The 23,088-nt window shown below is 38.6% G+C and overlaps 1 protein-coding gene across 1 annotated transcript in view; it reads right to left on the bottom strand.

Annotated features, from left to right (window-relative positions):
* The window catches only part of GNAI3 (G protein subunit alpha i3), a 40,756-nt gene that overhangs the window by 8,342 nt on the left and 9,326 nt on the right, over positions 1-23,088 (bottom strand). The window contains exons 2-5 of the mRNA XM_012751622.3: positions 8,370-8,412; positions 8,115-8,256; positions 3,578-3,735; positions 472-600 (exon numbers count right to left, since the gene is read on the bottom strand). Coding sequence (XP_012607076.1) covers positions 472-600; positions 3,578-3,735; positions 8,115-8,256; positions 8,370-8,412 — 472 coding nt within the window. The remainder of the gene's footprint in view (positions 1-471; positions 601-3,577; positions 3,736-8,114; positions 8,257-8,369; positions 8,413-23,088) is intronic.

The following is a 23,088-nucleotide window of genomic DNA, read 5'->3' as shown; positions in this document are numbered from 1 at the left end:
TAAGAAAAGACTAATAGTGGTGAGAAAAGTATTTCTATTTTCATATCAAAATGGCAGGAAAGAGCCACATAACTAATCAAAACACTGGTTTTCTATCCATATAATATTTTGTTAGCCTGCTAAAAAGCATTCAATACCTGTTTTAGCCATTCTAACAAAAAAGCAGCAGAGGAAAGGAATAAAACTAAAAAAATAAATGAGTAATCACATGATTAATTCTATTGTTAGGCAAGTTACAATTTAATTTTGAATTTAAATTCCTCCAGAGGGACACAAAATTTGATGTTATTTGAAGAATGAAGAAATGTTTGGGCCCCCATTTGGTTAAAATATTCAAATAATGGCTGATAAATATAGTAAGTTTCTAAACCAAGGAATATTGCCCAGATTAAGTTTTACCCTAATTAAGAGATCCTAACTAAAAGAAAATATTTGTGTTTGGCACATCTAGCAAAAAAGCTAATGACTTACTTGAAGTATAGGTCTTTGAAGGTAAAATGTGTCTCCACAATGCCTGTGGTCTTCACTCTTGTCCGAAGAACATCTTGCTGAGTTGGAATGTAGTTGGTTTGGGATATTCTATCCAAATCATTTAGGTAACTAAATAAAATATACATGTATTTTTTACTGGTAAAGCCAACCATGTGCATAGTAAGTCAACAGACTAAATTAGTTCCTTGCCAAGAGTAGATTCTGAAACCGTCACTAAAGTGGTGGAACAAAATCAGATCTTCAGTACCACAGAAATAAGAAAAAATGTGAATCTGGCATAGGATACTTAAAGTAGGCTCTATATACACTAACAAATGTGGTTTTAATTCTATAGAATTAAACTGTAAAAGCCCACTATACATTTAAAAAACCTGAAATGTTACTCTTATTAAACAAAAATTCCTGATTTTTTTTTTTTTTTTTTTTGAGACAGAGTCTCACTCTGTTGCCTGGGCTAGAGTGCCATGGCATCAGCCTAGCTCACAACAACCTCAAACTCCTGGGATCAAGTGATCCTCCTGCCTCAGCCTCCAGAGTAGCTAGGACTACGAGCATGCACCACCAGGCCCAGCTAATTTTTTCTATGTATTTTTAGTTGGCCAATTAATTTCTTTCTATTTTTTTAGTAGAGACGGGGTTTTGCTCTTGCTCAGGCTGGTCTAGAATTCCTGGGCTCAAACGACCCTCCTGCCTCGGCCTCCCAGAGTGCTGGGATTACAGGCATGAGCCACCGCACCTGGCCAAATTCCTGAAATTTAATACTAAATTAACTGTGCACTATACAGTACCAAAATCAAACCAATAGTCCTCAGACATTTAAACTTAATAGGTCATCTGCAAGTTTAACCATTTAAACAAGACATTAGAGAATACCATTTTAATTATTAAAATTAAGAGAACTATAAAATTACAAAGAGAACTGTAAGAATATTTCTTGTTTTCTTTCAAGAAACAGAAGAGCTGGAGGTTTGGGGGATCTTTTTTTTTTTTGAGACAGAGTCTCGCTTTGTTGACCAGGCTAGAGTGAGTGCTGTGGCATCAGCCTAGCTCACAGCAACCTCAAACTCCTGGGCTCAAGCAATCCTTCTGCCTCAGCCTCCCGAGTAGCTGGGACTACAGGCATGTGCCACCATGCCCGGCTAATTTTTTCTATATATATTAGTTGGCCAATTAATTTCTTTCTATTTATAGTAGAGACGGGGTCTCGCTCTTGCTCAGGCTGGTTTCGAACTCCTGGCCTTCGAGCAATCTGCCCATCTTGGCCTCCTAGAGTGCTAGGATTACAGGCGAGAGCCACTGCGCCCAGCCTGGGGATCTTTTAATCTAAGCCAAAATCAATTTATGCCCCCCCCCAATTTAATTTGTTCATTGAAATTAAATGACTGCTTTGAAGCTAAATTCTTCCCAGATTCCAGGCTAGAAAACTGAATAGCAGGTGGCACCAAATAAGTGAATCAAGTAATAAAACCAAGTATTATTAATATCATTAATGTTAAGGAGTCAAACTTAGATTGATACTTATGGGGGGAAAAAAACCCAAAACCAACTCTATAAATCATATGTAGTTAGAGGATTCAGAGCATACTGAACATATGATGAAAAAAAGCAATGATAATCTACCTTTGATAACCACTAGAAGAATTATTTAAGCTATCAATATCTGCAACTAAAAATGTTATTGAAAGGTAGGCAAGAATCCTGAAATTAGTGCAAGTAGTGTGCATCAGTAGCCCCAGCTACTCAGGAGGTTGAGGCAGGAGGATCACTTGAGCCCAGTGGTTTGAGTCCTGGGCAACTAGTGAAACTCTGTCTCAAAAAAAAAAAAAAAAGCCTGAAATGTTTCGAAAGCCAAGTTTTAATCAAAAGAATAAACAAGTTTTTCAAATATAGTCATATGCCATGTAATGATGTTTTCGGTCAATAACAGACCACATATACATATGATACTGGTCCCATAAGATTATAATGGAACTAAAAAATTCCTATCCCCTAGTGATGTCATAGCCATTGTAACACTGTCGTGCAGCACATTACCTTTTCTATGTTTAGATACACAAATACTTACCACTGTGTTACAGTTGTCTACAATATTCAGTACAGTAACATGCTATACAGGTTTGTAGCACAGGAGCAATAATAGCTTAGGTATGTAGTAGGCTATACCATTTAGCCTTTGTGTGAGTACACTCTATGATGTTCACATGACAAAATCACCTAACAATGTACTTTTTAGAACATATCACTGTCATTAAGCAATGAAAGACTATATCACTTAATTTCTTCTTATGATAATTTAAGCTAGAATGAGGATGGGAAATGTAAGAAAATAATAATATTAGAGAAAATACCTTAATGCTTAAAAGTACCCTCAGCTAGCAGAAAGATCCCTAAGCTCCCAAAAAGTACATTGAAAAAAACAATACATTCAGAATATATGTCTTATAAATAAATATATATAAAAGAAGACAAACAATATCACATAAAATAACTTAACAGAAGTATTAATTACAGATTCTCTAAAACTATGTAATACCCAAGAGAATTTCCTTGACAAAACCATGCTTCAAATTCATTCTATGACTCAATATTCTCTTTCAGTACAAAGTCTATTGTGATCTGGCAAAAGATTTGTAAGTGTTGTAAGTGGTGCCTAGTCCAGAGAAATCCATAGCACAGCCCAGACACAAATAGTTGGCTACATAAAAAGGAATAGCACAATTCTAATTTCCCTCTCCAGCTGGCTATCAATGCCCAAACCATATGCAGAGGGAACTTATGACTTGGAAGAGATCCAAAACCTGGCTACAACAGACATCTCTCCTTCTTCACTTGCTTATTATAAATATGTCATGGAACTTATTTTATGACCCCAAATCTCCCACTTACATTCCAAGAGGGAACTTTTTTCTGCAAATCATACAAATGACCAAGTGATCTATAACCCTAAAATGACACAATCTTTATAAAGGATCCATAGACTTCTAAGAGCATCTATTACTTAAACGTTTCTTTAAGGATGGGCACTGAACTTTCTCTAGGGTCACCAAATTATTCTGTTACAGTCTCACAAAGAAAAATTACTTACTATGAAGCAGAATCATTGAGTTGATATTCCCTGGATCTGCTGAAGCAAGCTTGCACCCCACCATCTCGCCATAACCGTTTAATCACTCCCGCTAGTTCTGGAGTCATGATTCCTTCTTCAGCACTGCCAGCTAAAACAAATAATTGCCGGGCATCATCCTAAAGAAAGCAGTTAAGAAAGACATATAGATGATTCTCCATTTCTTTATGACCTGACAATAGTCTCTTTAGAACATACACATATACACTATGTTATTTTGAAAGAGGTGTTTACAGAGACCTTTTCTGGCAGGCCAGTATGAGAGAATTTACAACTAAGTCTTTCCCACTTCTCACTTTACTATAGTTGTAAATTTGGAACAGAGCTAAGGAATGATTTTAGTTCCTCACCACTCTTGCATACCATACACCACACTACCATCCCCAGAAACAATCCCCTGAATGGCCCACAAATCTCTCTCCTGATTGCTCATTATTTTTTGACACAAAAAAACTGATTTGTAAGATAGGACTGTGTAACACATTCCCATTCTGTTAAAGGAAGCCTACAATAAAAATAGAAATGAAGGCCGGGTGCAGTGGCTCATGCCTGTAATCCTAGAACTCTGGGAGGCCGAGGTGGGAGGATTGCTTGAGCTCAGGAGTTCAAGACCAGCCTGAGCAAGAGCAAGACCTTGTCTCTACTATAAATAGAAAGAAATTAGCCAAACAACTAAAAATAGAAAAAATTAGCCAGGAACAGTGGTGTGTGCCTGTAGTCCCTGCTATTCAGGGGGCTGAAGCAGGAGGATTGCTGGAGCCCAGGAGTTTAAGGTTGCTGTGAGCTAGGCTGATGCCATGGCACTCTAGCCCAGGCAAGAGAGTGAGACTCTGCCTTAAAAAAAAAAAAAAAAGAAATGAAATGAAAAGACTAGCATGTAAAAGATAAATTTTAAACATGTCAAAGGGAGTAAAACATTAACCAAGTTTAATAAAAAAAAGTATTCTCTTTTTACTCCTTCAGCCAGACAGCTGAAAAAGAAGAAGAGATGGAGACATTCAAAAAATTTAGAAGCCTAGTGGGGGGATTAAATCCCTCAGGGAAAAATTCAAAGATTTTTCCCCAATGGAATAATAATGATGCGCTAAAGAAGGGAAAAAAAGGCAGCAGGAGGAAAAGAAAGTAACAAACAGAGATGTGATCAAAACCTCATGAGTCATACACAGTTTTCTAAGTGGTTATAGTTTTTAAACCTCGAATACGTAAGAGGTAGAGAGGACTAAAAAAGGTTATGAATATTTTGATTGTTTTTGCTTTCTTCTATCCATCCATATTTGTCAGTTTGTTTTATTTTATTTTATTAAGACAAGAGACCCACTCTGTTGCCAAGGTTGGAGTACAGTGGCATGATCATAGCTCACTACAGTCTTGAACTGCTAGGCTCAAGTGAGCCTCCTATCTCAGCCTCCTGAGTAGGTAGGGGTTACAGGTGCACACCACTACGCCTAGCTAATTTTTTTTTTTTTTAGAGACAGGGTCTTGCTATGTTGCCCAAGCTGGTTTCAAACTCCTGGGCTCAAGTGACCCTCCCATCTTGGGCTCCCAAAGTGCTGGGATTACAGGTGCCCTACTTGCCAGTTTAAAAGTAAACAAAGGTCTCATGGGATGATTTCCCCACCAAAATCTAATATTTATCTGCCTCAAGAGATTACAAATAACTATTAACATAAAAATGGAGACACTAAATATGCAGATACTCGGTAAATAAACAGGGAAAGGGGAGCAATCATTTGTAACTTAAGCAGTCATCAGGACAAAATAAAGTAATAAGCAAAAGGCATTTCAGACCACAGATCAAATCAAAATCAAAAACTCCTAAGACTTGTGCATTACCAGAACTTGTACACTCCCTATGGGTAGGGAGTGTACAAGTTTTGTTTTTGTTTTGTACAAAACTACCCATAGGGCATTCAAATTAATTTTGTCAAACTCTGGGTCTTCAGCCTTAGTGGGAATATTCCCTCCTTTAAGATCCTTTCCTATATTCTTTCTAGTAATACTTTAGGCTCAACCCTCCCCTGTCCAAGTACTAACCAGGCCTGACTCTGCTTAGCTTTTGGAATCAGACGCGTTAGGGCACATTCAGGGCAGTATGGCACAGACAAGGCTCAACACTCTCTAAGAAACTTTATCTAAGATCTATATCCCCCTCCTCTCTTTTCCAAGATAAAAAATTTAAACAAGAATGAATAATTGAGAAAAGCTGAAACAAACAAATTGGCCAACATACTCAACAGTGAGCATGTCCTTCTACCTATAAGGTATAGTGCTTTAACTTACATTTGAAGACTTTATAGTCTCTTGGTTCTGAAATATGACTGTACTCATGCAGGTATTCAAATAACCTCATTAAGCATTACTTAAAAAAAAAAATCATGATTCTAATTTTAGAAACTTCAAAATAAAAGGAGTTATTACTATACATTTTTGCTGTCCAGACTCTATAAATATTCTTTCAGGAGTGAGACCCTGTTTCAAAAAAAAGAAAACAAAGAAGGGAAGGAAAGAAAGGAGAGGAGAGAGGAGAGAGGAGAGAGGAGAGAGGAGAGAGGAGAGAGGAGAGAGGAGAGAGGAGAGAGGAGAGAGGAGAGAGGAGAGAGGAGAGAGGAGAGAGGAGAGAGGAGAGAGGAGAGAGGAGAGAGGAGAGAGGAGAGAGGAGAGAGGAGAGAGGAGAGAGGAGAGAGGAGAGAGGAGAGAGGAGAGAGGAGAGAGGAGAGAGGAGAGAGGAGAGAGGAGAGAGGAGAGAGGAGAGAGGAGAGAGGAGAGAGGAGAGAGGAGAGAGGAGAGAGGAGAGAGGAGGAAAGGAAAGGAAAGGAAAGGAAAGGAAAGGAAAGGAAAGGAAAGGAAAGGAAAGGAAAGGAAAGGAAAGGAAAGGAAAGGAAAGGAAAGGAAAGGAAAGGAAAGGAAAGGAAAGGAAAGGAGGAAAGGAAAGGAAAGGAAAAAAGAAAGAAGCTCCCCTTTACAATCAATCTCACACTTTCACTCTTAAGCAGATATAAAAAGGAACCTAGCCCACACCTAGCTCTATTCTTTTCCATTCACTTTCTAACCCACCTTAAAAAACCAGAGAAGGGTAAGAGCAGAGCTATAAATATAAATCCTTACATATGAAAGAAAAAAGAAGAAACTTTAAAAAGCCAACAGAGAGAGAGGGAAGAGAATAAATTACCAACCAGTTATCTGATACAACAAGTATCTGAGAGGCAGAGTTAGGTGATAGGGAGAAATGAGAAAAGGGAGGGAAAAAATAAGATCACAGAGAGAGCTGGTACAAAGAATAAAAAAAGGAAAAAGAGAAAAGTAAGAGGTGAAAAAAGGAATAAAAAGTGGTAAGATAAGAATAAAGACTTTATTTGTGCTTGAACTATCAAACATCCCTACTCAGGTGCACAGAAAAATTAAGTCCCTAATTTTTGTGACGTGGTACCTTTCAACAAAAATATAAAAGTCTATTCATATATTTTCTCTTCCCTTACTTTTTGCAACTCTATTCTCCCATCATTTTATAACCTCTAATCTAGTTCTTCGTCCCTTATGCCACTTCTAAGATACTTTCTAGTCTAACACCATCCAACTATGACCACCCTTTCAATATTTTTCCCTTCAACAATTTTCTGTTTATTGAGTATTAATTTGCATTTGATAAGTTGAGAGTTGCTTATAAGAGTTCCTAAGCTACTTCACAGACATATAGGCTTTGCCTTTCCAAGGCACCTCATTTTTCCATGGCACCTAAGTATGACACTCTGAACACAGCTGATGACTCTTTTAGATCTAGGAAATAATTCTATAAGTTCTCAGCCTTCTCTTGCAATTTAGCTGACAATGATATGAAAGATCTCCTGTCTTTATTTTGGCCCTCTCCCCACTGGCATCAAATATCCTAGTTTACAAACTAGACCTTCAGGGTCTATTAAGTATTATTAGAATTAAACAACACAACTTTTTAAATAGCTGACAGGTGTAAGGCATTTAAGAATTATACTAGGACATAGTATTGTCCAATTCTATAGCCTATGGTTCAATGTAGTATAAGATATAATATTCTTGAACACCTGAAAATCATCTCTAAAATTTGGACTTAATGAACATGTCCACAAAGAGTTTATTCTGGGAGATTCATTTTTGCCTGTAATCTCTACACCTCAGAAAGCTGATCTATGTATCATGGCAACTTTTCGTTTAGATTATTTCAATTTACCATTATTATTAACTACTATAAAAGTCAACAGTGCTGTAAAAAAAGCAAATGAATAGAACCATTGTCACAGAGACCTATGGAAATGGGTACAGAATCCCGTTTCTTAAACTCTTCTTATGGTGGTAATCTACTACCTTCTAAAGGAAATTGCTAATACTTGTCAAGTGATTACATAGTACTTTGCTACATCTTATCTTGTTGCTTAAATTCATTTTCCTAAAACATGAAGTAAATTTTGCTTAACTTAACTGCATCTACTGAGGAAGAGCAAGCAAAGAGGAAATGAGAAACACTTACTGCTCTGGCAGCTTCCCCAAAGTCAATTTTTAGCCGGCCCATGGCTCTTATGATTGCAATGATGGACTGTATAGTATTGCTGTAGACAACTACTTTATATTGTTTACATTCTTCCTCTGAATAGCCATCCTCATGAATGATTCTTTAAAAAGAAAACCACAAGTTAATACGACTGACCTAAAATGAAAAGATACTATGGAATCGTTACACATTAAGAGGAAATCGATTCAAACAAAAGACCATTTTCCAACTTACTTCATCTGTTTCACGATGGTGCTTTTACCAGATTCTCCAGCACCTGAAAAAAAGAAAACCAGTCCTTCAATTTCTCTGTAATCAAACACAAAAGTGTAACATCAACATGAGTGATAACACTAGCATTACTGGAAACCCTAGGTCCTAGAAAAAAAAATTTTTTTTTTTTTTGAGACAGAGTCTCACTTTGTTGCCCAGGCTAGAGTGAGTGCCGTGGCATTAGCCTGGCTCACAGCAACCTCAATCTCCGGGGCTCAGCGATCCTACTGCCTCAGCCTCCCGAGTAGCTGGGACTACAGGCATGCGCCACCATGCCCGGCTAATTTTTTGTATATATATTTTTAGTTGGTCAATTAATTTATTTCTATTTTTGGTAGAGACGGGGTCTCGCTCAGGCTGGTTTTGAACTCCTGACCTTGAGCAATCCGCCCGCCTCGGCCTCCCAAAGTGCTAGGATTACAGGCGTGAGCCACCATGCCCGGCCTAGAAAAAATTTTGGTGAGGCTTTTGTGTCTATCAGGAAAGTTATGGAGCTTCTCCATCAGAGCATTTTGCTTTCTTTACAAAACTCAGCAACCAAGTTTCAATATCTCTCTCTCTCTCTCTCTCTCTCTCTCTCTCTCTCTCTCTCTCTCTCTCTCTTTCTCTCTCTCTTTCTTTCTTTCTTTCTTTGAGACAGAGTCTTACTTTATTCCCCAGGCTAGAGTGAGTGCCGTGGCGTCAGCCTAGCTCACAGCAACCTCAAACTCCTGGGCTCAAGCAATCCTCCTGCCTTAGCCTCCCGAGTAGCTGGGACTACAGGCATGTGCCACCATGCCCAGCTAATTTCTTCTTTCTATTTATAGTAGAGACAGGGTCTCACTCTTGCTCAGGCTGGTTTCAAACTCCTGACTTCGAGCAATCCGCTTGCCTCGGCCTCCCAGAGTGCTAGTATTACAGGCGTGAGCCACTGCGCCTGGCCAATATATACTTTCAATATACTGAAAGTACCCAAGGGCCTGCTCGATATCATTTGTGGAAAATAAGCATACCCAAAGAGAGATGGCAACATAAGCATTTGTAAGAATTCATCCTCTACATAAAACATCATGATATAGACACTGAACACAGGTAAAAACAAATGATTATTTTTTGGTTTATTCATTTTTATTAATTCCTCTGTGACTACCTGAGGAATGTTCTGAAAGCAATCATCTCAGTCATGGGACTAAACAGGTTCAAAACAGAAACAGAGAGGGCACTGTTCCCCTCATTTTTTCCCTATATACTCCCTCAAGACCATGCTGCCCTCCTTAGCCAGATGGAATCACTTTAAACTAATGATCAAAAATGTCAATTAGGCTTTCTGAACTCCTTGACGATCTATCAGCTAGATCTTCCCTAGTCAATTCATTCTTCCACCTTCCAAGATGCCTACTTCACACCACCTCCTCTCTCTGAAGCCTTATAAATTCCCTACTTCTGATTCTCAGCTGATGATCCCACCCTATTTTTTATAAAAATTAAATCAGAAAAAATTACTTCATTTCCCTATAACCAAATCTACCAATCTGCTCCTCCGCTAATACTCTGTACCTTCATCAATGAGTGAACAATCTCTGCCAATGTTTTAAGAATAACGCCTCCCCTTGTGCACTTATCCACCTCACTTTACCTACACAAGGTTGTGGCTGCTGCAATTTTGTATGATATATCTCATATTACTCAAATATCATCGATTTTTCTCTTTCCACTGGGTCATTCTCATCAGCATACAAACTTGCTGCACTATCTCCCATCTTTAAATCAGCACAACACAAGCACACACACACCTCCTTACTTTCCCCTAACCCCACATATTTTCCTCTAGCTACCACTCCATTTTCTGTCCCTCTTTATAGCAAAACTCCTCTACTCCTACACTCACTGTTTCCAATTCTCTACCTCCAATTCTCTCCTTAACCCATTCCACTCAGGCTTTCATCCCCACCACTCTACTGAAACCACTTCTCAAGGTCTCCAGTAACCTCCACCTTGACAAAACCAAAGGTCAATTCTTGGTGCTCATCTCACTCAGCCTCTCAAACAGAATTTGTCCAAGTTCATCACTTCTTCCCCTCGACATATTTTCCTCACTAGGCAGGCTTCTAGTTTGAGTCCTACTTCACTTCTCAATCTCCTCCCTCCAGTTTCTGAATTCTAAAGGTTGTACTGCACTTCAAGGCTCCCTCCTTGGCCCTTTTCTTTATCTATACTCATTAACTAAGTTATCTCATCTAATCTCATGGTTTTGAACACCATTGATAAACTGATAGTAATAATAAACGTCTAGTGAGTACCTGTGCCACTCTGCTCTAAGCATTTTGCTTGTATTGACTCATTTAATCCTCACAATAACCTTATGAGGTAGGTAATTATTAATATTATCCCCATTTTACAGATGAGGTAAATGAATCAGAGAAATATCAAGAACCTTTCTCACAATTATACAGTAAATGACAGACCTGAAATTTGCATTCGCACAGTCTGGCTTCAAAGTTAGTGCTCTATGCAAATGATTTCCAAATTTAGATCTCTAATCTTGGTTTCTAACATTGGTTCTAGATTCATGTCTAAATCACCTACCTGATATTAGATTTCTAGTAAGCACTCAAACCTAAAATGCTCAAAACTGAGTTACTGCTTCTCTATACTCCAAAACAAACTCTGCTTCTCTCTTAGTTTTCTCATCCTAGTAAATGGTACCAGCATTCACCAGTTGCTCGGGGCAAAAATGGTAAGTGACATGTGACTAACACATAGATGGAATGGGAGTGTCGGTGTCACTCTGTATATTAAATATTAGTAAAACTTAATTTTCTTTAAAATAAAGAAATAAAAATGAACATAGTTTTAACAGTTTGTTCTTGTACATTAGAAACCACAAGGCTAGATCACTCCAAAAGGTTTCTAAATAGTCCAGAACTTCAGTCCTTGCCTTTCCTATAGTCAGCTTTCCACTCAGTGACTGGAATAAACTTTGTAAAATGTATAATAAATTACATCTTGTCACAACTCTGCCCCAAAACTCTCCCACGCCCTTCAATTACAATCAAAACAAAAATCCATGGGCAGGCAATAAAGTCCAATATATTCTGGCCCCTGCCTACCTCTTCACTCTGGTCTCCTATTACTCTCTACTTGGTTCTCACTGCTCTTGTCTGACCAGCTTTCCTGCTTTTCCTCCAACATACCAAACTGGTTCTCATTGAGCTTGATCCTGACTTTGTCTTTCCTACCTTTGCACTTAATGTTTCCTCTGCCTGAAATAATTTTTGCAAGATTTTCTTTTTCATTCAGGTTTTTGCTTCCCTCAGAACAGCCTTTTCTGACTAACCTACCTAAATAGCTCCTACCCTATCACATTCTCCCCTTACCCTGTGTTGTATTTTTTTCGTAGTACTTACCACTTCTCATGACAGATTTGCTCATTTCCTGTCTTCCCCATTAAAATACAAGCTCCATGAAGGCTTATTCATGTATTCCCTGGGCCTTAAACTGGGCTCACATAAATTAGTTACTCAAATAAATGCTGTTGAACAAATGAATGACTAATATTTAATAAGCATGATCATTTACTAAATATTTCTCAACTTTGTCAACCAAAAATGTTAGTTAAAATAAAATTCAAATAATATAAAAATTCTAAATAACCACATTCTTACAGAATCAAAAGGTACATTTATATATGGCTTTATCTGTTCTTATGACACGATTGATAATCAGGGGCAGCACTGAACAGTTAATATATTCAAGTAGCATCCAGACTTTCTTAGGACACTCTTAAGAGAATCCTCCAGGCATATCTAAAAAAACCCCTAATGATTCCATTCTGGAGAAGAGAATAAAAGTGCATACCAGTTATATTTTAAATTGTTTAAAACACAGAATTCCCGATTATCCCATATTGTCAAGAGCTACTAAGCAAAGTTGAAATTAATGAATTAATATGCACCATTCCTTCATATGTTGAAAACAGCAGTTTCACCATTCGTGTCAGATTTTGAATGAAATCATCAATACATCTATTAATCTCAGAAGCAATTCCTATCCATCTCAATTAAGTTCTAACTTATGAAGGTGCTGATTTAAAAGAAAAATGATGTTGCCTGCCTCTCTCATATTTTCCCAGGGCTCTCTGAGAAAATGTCAGTTTGTCCTTTACTTTATTATTGCACAATATATCTTCTCTCAAGCTTTTATTAAGCATCTAGTTCTATCACTTTTAAAAAGGCACACTTCTTACTACCCACAGAACTAGGATTTGCTTCAGTGGGCGTTTCAGGGGCATTTTATACAAGAATAAATCACTTTGTATTAAAATTCTTTGAGCCATTCAGCTTCTAGATCACCATGAAAAGTGCTACCATCTTATCCATCTTCCAAGTGTGAAATCTAAGATACACCTGGAACCCATTCACTCCTCTTCTCTCCTTACCTAGCTGTAACAAAATCTCTCCTCTTATGCATTTCTCAAATTAATTCTTTCTACTCTTCACATGTCTGAGCCTAATGTTGTGCCTATTATATGTTACTGCTGTAATTTTCTCAAACTTACAGCTCAAAGCTCCTCTTCCTTCTCATCATTTCCAAGTGGTACTATTTTTAAAAGCATCAATTTATCTAACAAGTCTCCAAATTCTTCAAAGACTTTCTATAACCCTTTCTTTTGGGGTCTTATTAGGTCTCGGCTTTTCCTTTTTACCTCAGTCCTCTGTGCTTCAGTGCTCCAGTAGTAAGGTTCCTCTTTAATAACATGTCACTCTTAGGTTTTCCTCAACTGCTTTCTATGTCCCACTACATATAGGGTATTTGGAACTTTCTAATTTTATCTACATCTTTTTACCTATCTGTCTTCAAAAATCCATTACAAGTTTAAGGGGAGACTCATTTGCCCATCTTCAACACACTAGGGAAGTAAAAGTTGGTATACAAAGAATGGGATAGATGCAAAGGATATTGCAGAGACAGAATCTATGGCATGCAGAGTGAGGAACTGAAGATGACTGTGAAGGCAGAAGGGCTGGAACTGGGCAGGGGATAGGATATACTAAAGAGAGAAAGTTGGAAAGGTCCCAGAAGCAGGGAGGGAATAGGATCAGTTTGACTTAGAAGCTTTATCCTTAAAAGGATATCTACCTAAAAGATACCCTACATCAACAGGAATAAAGAATGGGAGGTGAAGTTACAAAGATTTTTGAGAGAAAAAGGAGAAAGAAGTTTATGTCAGATAGTCTCATTCTCAATGAAAGAGGCAAGGTAATTTGCAGAGAATAAAGGGGTAGAATTAATTTAGAAATCATCTGGATTTGTGTACAGTTTAGATTCATAATCACCAACAATGTTAGAAGAAAAGTAACTCACCAGTACATACTCTATTGTAGAATCATTGTATTTAACTAAACATGTTCTTAATTTTATTTTAGCAGCTCTTTGACAGCAGACACCATATCGTATCCTCCTATAACATACAGTACATTATGGGTATGAAAAATGAAGAGATAGGCCGGGCGCGGTGGCTCATTTATGTGAAACTGTAGAAAATGCAAACTAATCTACAGTAATGGAAAGCTTATAGGCCGGGTGCGGTGGCTCACGCCTGTAATCCTAGCTCTCTGGGAGGCCGAGGCAGGCGGATTGCTCAAGGTCAGGCGTTCAAAACCAGCCTGAGCAAGAGCGAGACCCCGTCTCTACTATAAATAGAAAAATTAATTGGCCAACGGATATGTATATAAAAAAATTAGCCGGGTATGGTGGCGCATGCCTGTAGTCCCAGCTACTCGGGAGGCTGAGGCAGGAGGATCTCTCGAGCCCAGGAGTTTGAGGTTGCTGTGAGCTAGGCTGACGCCACGGCACTCACTCTAGCCTGGACAACAAAGCGAGACTCTGTCTCAAAAAAAAAAAAAAAAAAAAAATGAAGAGATGGTAATTATTTCTTTGCAAGGTATTTTTTTAAACAAGGCTAGTGAATGGAATTGCTATTATAATATAAATAAACCATTATCATATATGAGCAAACTCATTCAGCTCACATACAAACTGATTTTAAAAATTAACCCTGTAGATGGCTGATACTCAACACTGTCACCTGATCCTTTGTCTTTTTTCTCTTTTATTTGATTAAAGCCAGTACAAAGAAGGTACACGAGTATATTATGTTCTTTTCTACTGCACCTTCAGATACAATGAATTTCCTCATCTGCAAAACAGGAGTCAATAGAAAATGCCAAGAACAGTGCCTGACACACAGCAAGTATTCAATAAATATTAGCAGCTATTATTTGTGAATGTTGTTTTCAATGTTCAAAATATCAACAATTAATGTTATGGCCCCAAAGAGTTTAATTTAATGAAAACTCTTTGGATATGGATGTTGGTTCAAAATCCCAGTACAAATGGTATAACTTTGAGCAGTTGTTTCATAATAGTAAAATCCTAGATGGACTCTAGATTCACAAACTTAAACAGCAACTTATAACCTAAAAGTTACAGCAAACTACATCAAAGCATTAGTCATTTTCTCCACCCCACCCTGAGGAACAAAAACACTCTCCTCCTTAAACATATTTTCAGCCCTAGACTCCTGTCTACTACTGCCTCTCCCACACTTCTCATCCATTTATACCTCTAAAGCTTTTCCTTGAAGTTTCCTCACAGTTCTTTGTACCACTACTATCTGTAGTTGTGGTTATTCCAGAAGCACCTGAAACACCTCCTTTTCCTTTTAAACACTCTTTTCAATACAGAAATCTTGAAAGATCTAATAACTCAGGATTATAACTAGAACACAGCCCCTCTTCCAGAGGTCTGGACAGCCAGGCCCCAGTATGGCACTATTTTTGAATAACCCTCTAGCCAGATCTAGACCAAGACTCTCTCCTCCACAGGTTCCCATTATCAGACAAATGGAAACATATGACTAGCACAGGCATGGACAGTCCCTTCACAGCAGGTTGAAAGCTTGATTAGCAAATAAACTTTATCTTTTTTTTCTAACTTATTCTCATCTTTCATGTACAACACAGGCAGTTAAATATATATATATATATATATATATATATATATTTTTTTTTTTTTTAGCCCTAATTGACACCATGTAGTAATCAATTCTGATAGAACAGTACATTTTAGCCCCAGCTCTGCCATGACTAGCGGTAAGACCCTGGGCAAGTCACACAGCTCACAACACCTGTCTTTTTATATAAGAAATGTGAAAAACTTTGGCCTAAATGTGCTCTATGGCTGCACTTTAATATTCTATGACTATAATTAGTACAACACTAAAAGCAAACTAAATTTCTTATTCTGACACACAAAGGCCTCAAATCAAACCATGGACCCACATATCTTCCTATCAACTCAACAATTCACAATAGCTCTCATTATGTGGTTATTATGTTCTCCAATCATACACTACTGCTCAAGAAGGGACAAATATAAAGAATTAAAGAGTTCAGAAATAGTACAGAATTAAGAGTTGTCTGGCACACCAATCTCCTTCATGCTTGAGGGTATTCTATAGTTATATAGTTTCAAACTAGCACAACATTGAAGTTAGATTGCTATTCTTTAACAAAAAAAGAAAAAGAAATGTGAATACCTATAACTAAAGATCACAGGAACACAGTCCATACTATTTCCAATATAAATATCTATTGCTCCCACTAATTCCTCTTTATTAACAGGTATAAGTAACTAACTGTAAAAATTCCAGATTAAGGTTAAAAATGACATTTAATTCAAAATGTTTTTCAAGGTACTATATTTAATACAAAACCCAGCTGCCTCTTAGTTCAATAAAAGGGCTAGCAGAATTACAGATGGGAAAAATGTTACCATGCAAATAAAAACTTTTTTTTTTTTTTTGGATACAGAGTCTTGCTCTGTTGCTGAGCTAGAGTAGAGTGCCATGATGTCACTTAGCTCACAGCAACTTCAAACTCCTGGGCTCAAGAGATCCTCCCTCTTCAGCCTCCCAAGTAGCTGGGACTACAGGCATGCATCACCATACCTGGCTACTTTTTTCTATATTTTTAGCTGTCTGGCTAATTTTTTCTATTTTTAGTAGAGACGGGGTCTCACTTTTGCTCAGACTGGTCTCAAACTCCTAACCTCAAGTAATCCTCCTGCCTTGGCCTCCCAGAGTGCTAGGATTACAGGCATGAGCCACCAAGCCCGGTACAAATAAAAATTTTATTCATTTTTTTTTTTTGTCCAACAAACATGTCTCCTACATGCCCAGAACTGCTAGACATTGAGACTTCAAATATAAATTAATTTAGGAATTTATGGTCTAGTGGGAGAAATTACAATCTATTTTTCTTATGGAAATTAGCAAATTTCCTTAGGCTAAAACATGAGAATAATTTTTTCACCCAGCCCACTATCCCTCTAAACATGACAAGCCTCTGAATATACTATAAACATCCTTGAAAGCCCTATTCAAATCAAACTTCTACTCTTTGCTAAAGCCTCCCCATTTTTCCAGGACACAGTTATCACTTCCACCCTGATGGCTAGCATAGATTATTCCCTTTCAGCATCAGTCCCAGAGGTTAATTTCCAAAACAACTCCCAATTGTCCTTCCTAGCCATCTCACTTCACTTACTCCCCAGCTCTGGCTACTTTAAAAAAAAAAAAAAAATGTATGACTATCTTCTCATCTCCTAATGTCCCTGCTCATTGATTTTCTTGATTTTGATTAAAATAATGAAACCTTTTTTTGCCACACCTTGAAAATCCTTTCATGACCATATACTTCTCCCTCGAGGGTACCTTGACCAGGATCAACCTGGCCCTATAGGCTGGTGTCAAACACCATAACACTAATACTTGGTTAAATTATTCTAATTATTTGGGTTTGTGCCTGTTTAGGATGCCACAAGCCCTAAACTCAAAGCATAATCCTTGAAGTGCAAAATAGCATCTTCTTTTTGTATCCCCTCTCCCAAATCTAGAACACAATTTAGGACAGAATAGGCACTTAATAACTATCTGTGCTATGAATGGCTTGAGTTTCTATGATATTCAGTGGTTGCCTAATCATATTTTGTAAATGTTAGTTGCAATGGATGGAATTTTCAATGTGGGTAGTTAAGAGAAACAGAAGATTTCCATTCCTCTGCTATGTTTACCCAGCCCAACACCCACTCCTGGCTATGCCTTCAACTCTCACCCTACAACTATACTGACAATAAATTTGAACTCATTCACTAGCCTCACTCCCTCTAAGCTTACTCTCAAAACCCTCATCCCAGCTCCCTTGCACCCACCACTCCATTCCAGTGAAATAAACTGCTACGAATCTGTCTTGGCCACCCTATAACCTAGACGAATGCATGAAACCCAGCAAGTGCTCATTAAATATCTGTTCAGCGGATGAATAAGTGAATAAATGAAGGAAGGAAAGGAATATTTTAAGGGTAAATGAAGACAGTAAGTTGCAACTAGGACAGAGATAATGGGTCTCTTCTCCTAAAAAGATTTTTCTAGGAAGCAATCCCATACCAATTACCAAAAAGACTTAACGGACACATAAGAAAATTTTCATAAAACTTAATTGATACAGGACACTGGCCTGTCCGTAATCTCTTCTAGCAAATTTCCTACTTCCCCTCCTTCATGGGCTATGGCCTACATGATCTGAACCACATCCTTCCCCATGACTAGATCAGGAATAAATACCTAACACAGGAGTCACCCAGTCACAGGCTCTTGAGGGCCTACATCCCATGTGCCCTAGCTCCAAAAGATGAGCAGGACCAATCAGATTACCTGGGGAATCTGCACTAGGATTACAGGTGAAGGAAAACCTGGGCTACCATTATGGGGCTTCAGGTACACCAAGGTCATAAATGAAAAAATACAAAGGAAGGCTGGTCTAGAGAGAAGAGAACAGACAAATGTGCAGAAAGACTTAAAGATGTCATGAGAGAGAAAAGAGAGCTCACAAAAGAAGAAACAGAAAGTGAGGAACCAGAGAATGGATGGAACCAAGGAGACAAAAGAGATAAAGAGAGAAGAACAAGTAAAGATAAGAAAGCAAAAAGAGGCAGAAACAGTGAAGCCAGTAAGAAAGAGAAACAAGCAGAGGAAAGGAAGAAAGAACAGCCTGGCCAGTCTCAGAGCTGCCTCAGTTCCTATAGCCTGATTCTTCAGCTCTTCCTGTATTCCCACAAAAACCTCTCTATATTCTAACAATAATCCCCCTCAACAACTTTTGAGCTAGTTTTAATGAGTTTTCTGTTCCTTACAACTGAAAAAAAAAAAAAAAAAGAAAAGAAAGAAAGAAAAAAAGAACTGAATGGAATTGGCTTTAAGGAAATTAAAACAAACATCTGCTTACTTGTTGCTCAGCCTAAAAGATTAAACATTACCATTTATCTTTGAAGCTACCTATGAGTCCCTCCCAATATCTATTACTTTTTCATTAAATATTTCCAGAGAGTAAGTATGCAACGAGGGAGGGGGAGATATTTAAAAAAAGAAAACGCCCTAACAACCAAAATATGTCCATAACTTACACAATACTATATGGTTTGTTCAGAGTTTCACATCTTTCACCAATTACATGGACATGGTCCTATAATTTTACAAGCTTTATAAATCATAAAGCAGAAAGCTAATTAGTCAGTTTACATTCATAAATCACCTATGGAAAATGTTGGTTTGATTTTTTTTTTTTAAAGGCAACTCACTCAGCAAAGCAACTCTCCTGAAAATGTTATCGCTTGGGAATAAAAACAGTTTGGGAATAAGAACAGCGTAACTTGAGTGTTGCTAAATTCTCTTGGGCAACTGGCCAATGAAGGGGGAGAAGTGGGGTTCCTTCCTTACCTTTGCAGAATACAAGAATGCTTAAAGGAGCAGCCATTTGTGAGCAAGGATGGGGATTATCCTCTGGCTGTCTCGATGTTCTAATTTTGGCCTCTGGTGAGTAAATTTCCTTTTTACTTCTTTGAAAGCAGAACAACAAAAAGCCATTTTGGTGCTAATGCTAAATTATATGGTATTTACATTAAACATAACTGAAAATTATTTTTCATTTAAAGTCAAAGGAAACGGAAATGCCATGAGCAACCGTATTACACAAAAAAATCTAAAGATCTCACTTTAACCCATACAAATAATTCTTCATTATATAATAGTAAAGATGTCCTCCAAAGTTAACTGCAATGCTAAATTCATTCATCAAACCCCACATATCACAAATTTTACATTAAAAAATGTTAGAATCGGCTGGGCGCGGTAGCTCACGCCTGTAATCCTAGCTCTCTGGGAGGCCGAGGCGGGCGGATTGCTTGAGGTCAGGAGTTCGAAACCAGCCTGAGCAAGAGCGAGACCCCGTCACTACTATAAATAGAAAGAAATTAATTGGCCAACTAATATATATATACAAAAAATTAGCCAGGCATGGTGGCGAATGCCTGTAGTCCCAGCTACTTGGGAGGCTGAGGCAGGAGGATTGTTTGAGCCAGGAGTTTGAGGTTGCTGTGAGCTAGACTGACGCCACGGCACTCACTCTAGCCTGGGCAATAAAGTGAGACTCTGTCTCAAAAAAAAAAAAAAAAAAATGTTAGAATCATCCCCAGGTCCAGTTAACAAAAATAAAATAAAATGTTAAAAATAAGAAGATTGGGAAAAGTTTTTGAGTTTAAGTAAATTAAAAAAAAAATGTTAGAATCATATCCCTACCTAACAACCTCAAACATTGATAGCAGCATACAGCACTTCTCTACATGCCTATTTAATCAAATGTAAATCAATACCACACTCCTAAAATTCACCAATAGCAAAACATGACAAACTGAGCCACCAGATAAAGATGCCTATAATTTCAATTTCCTTTACCATAATAAATTCTCAACAAAGCTATTAAGCCAAAACCCAAAAAAGTCTGGATTTCACATATGTATTTACTTCTACTTAATCTTTTCTTACAGCACGAATTAGTGGTAGAATGGCAAAAAAGGCAGGTAAAAAAGAGGGAGGACAATGCAAAGTATCTAGGTGATTTCCTCCCAGAGTTTATAAAGGCACCTATACACACACACACACACACACACACACACACTCACACACACATCAGTGTCCACAGAGGACTTGTTCCAGGATCTCCCTTGGATACCGAAATCCACAGGTGTTCAAGTCCCTTTTATAAAATGTTGTAGTATTTTTTTTTTTTTTTTTTTAGGAGAGATGGGGTCTCGCTCTTGCTCAGGCTGCTCTCAAACTCCTGAGCTCAAACGATCCACCCACCCACCTTGGCCTCCCAGAATGCTAGGATTTACCAGCGTGAGCCACCACACCTGGCCTAAAATGTTGTAGTATTTGCATATAACCTACACTGATCCTCCCATTCTGTTTAAATCATCTCTAGATTACTTATAATACCTAATACAATATAAATGCCATGTAAATAGTGGTTATACCATATTGTCTTTACTTGTATTATTTTTATTGTTGTACTGCTATTTTTTGTTTTTTTCCAAGTATTTTTGATCTGTGTTTGTTGAACCCACAGATGCAGAACTGTTTATAATAAATTTGCATGTCTTTCTAGGCTCATTTCTTATATTCCTCCTATACCAAATCCTTCATTCCAATCAAATCTAACTATTTGCCCACACATGTTCTATGCCTTTGTGCATACTATTCCCTCTGTTTGGATACACTTCTGGCCAGTTTCGCTTTAAGAGTTCCTATGCATCTTTCAAAGCCCATCTTAAATGTCACCTCCTCTGGGAGAACTTCCCTGATATAAATGTTTCTCTCTTCCTCCTCCTTCCAAACTTGGCTATGCCTTCTGTAATCACATTATATTGCCATTGTTTACTCTTACATCTTGAAGTGCTTTTTAGCAGTTTTGTCTATTTCTAGGTTTTATCTATTTCTCATATTTCCAGGCCAAAAAAAGTACTCTGGGAGCCCGAGACAGGCAGATCGCTCGAGGGCAGGAGTTCGAAACCGGCCAGAGCAAGAGCGAGACCCTGGTCTCTACTAAAAACAGAAAGAAATTAACTGACCAACTAAAAATATATATACAAAAAATTAGCTGGGCATGGTGACGCATGCCTGTAGTCCCAGCTACTTGGGAGGCTGAGGCAGAAGGATCGCTCAAGCCCAGGAGATTGAGGTTGCTGTGAGCTAGTACACCATGGCACTCACTCTAGCCTGGGTAACAAAGTGAGACTGTCTCAAAAAAAAAAAACTAGGGCTATCAATACATGACTAAAAGAGAAATCCAAATACAGTGTAACATTTCCATAATAAGTTATTAGAATCTTATGAGATAGTATTTTAATTTTAAAATCCAACTTGAAAGGGGAAAGGGGTCAGGATCAGTGGCTCACGCATGAATTCACAGCACTCTGGGAGACAAGGGTGGGAGGATGGCTTGAGGCCAAGAGTTCGAGATCATCCTGAGAAAGAGAAGGACCTCATTTCTACAAAAATTTTTTTTTAAAAAATTAGCTGGGGCCGGGCGCTGTGGCTCACGCCTGTAATCCTAGCTCTTGGGAGGCCGAGGCGGGCGGATTGCTCAAGGTCAGGAGTTCAAAACCAGCCTGAGCAAGAGCGAGACCCCGTCTCTACTATAAATAGAAAGAAATTAATTGGCCAACTGATATATATATAAAAAATTAGCCGGGCATGGTGGCGCATGCCTGTAGTCCCAGCTACCCGGGAGGCTGAGGCAGAAGGATCACTGGAGCCCAGGAGTTTGAGGTTGCTGTGAGCTAGGCTGACGCCACGGCACTCACTCTAGCCTGGGCAACAAAGCGAGACTCTGTCTCAAAAAAAAAAAATTAGCTGGGCATAGTGGTCCATACCTATAGTCCTAGCTACTGAGGAGGCTGAGGCAGGAGGATAGCTTGAGCCCAAGAGTTAGAGGTTACAGTGAGCTATGATGATGCCACTGCATTCTACCACAGGTGACAGAGCGAGACTCTGCCTCAAAAAAGAGGGGAGGGGGCCGGGCGCTGTGGCTCACGCCTGTAATCCTAGCTCTTGGGAGGCCGAGGCGGGCGGATTGCTCAAGGTCAGGAGTTCAAAACCAGCCTGAGCAAGAGCGAGACCCCGTCTCTACTATAAATAGAAAGAAATTAATTGGCCAACTGATATATATATAAAAAAAATTAGCCGGGCATGGTGGCGCATGCCTGTAGTCCCAGCTACCTGGGAGGCTGAGGCAGAAGGATCACTGGAGCCCAGGAGTTTGAGGTTGCTGTGAGCTAGGCTGACGCCACGGCACTCACTCTAGCCTGGGCAACAAAGTGAGACTCTGTCTCAAAAAAAAAAAAAAAAAAAAAAAGAGGGGAGGGGAGGGGAGGGGAGGGGAGGGGAGGGGAGGGGAGGGGAGGGGAGGGGAGGGGAGGGGAGAGGAGAGGAGAGGAGAGGAGAGGAGAGGAGAGGAGAGGAGAGGAGAGGAGAGGAGAGGAGAGGAGAGGAGAGGAGAGGAGAGGAGAGGAGAGGAGAGGAGAGGAGATTTTTAGTATTTGACACAATGTAAACATGTTGTACAATTAATAATTACAGGAAGAGGCCAGGCGTGGTGGCTCATGCCTGTAATCCTAGCACTCTGGGAGGCCGAGGCGGGCAGATTGCTCAAGGTCAGGAGTTTGAAACCAGCCTGAGCAAGAGCGAAAACCCGTCTCTACTATAAATAGAAAGAAATTAATTGGCCAACTAATATATATAGAA

Source organism: Microcebus murinus, chromosome 2 (assembly GCF_040939455.1).
Source record: "Microcebus murinus isolate Inina chromosome 2, M.murinus_Inina_mat1.0, whole genome shotgun sequence".
Classification (NCBI taxonomy): domain Eukaryota; kingdom Metazoa; phylum Chordata; class Mammalia; order Primates; family Cheirogaleidae; genus Microcebus; species Microcebus murinus.
This window is presented reverse-complemented; position numbering and strand designations above follow the sequence as displayed.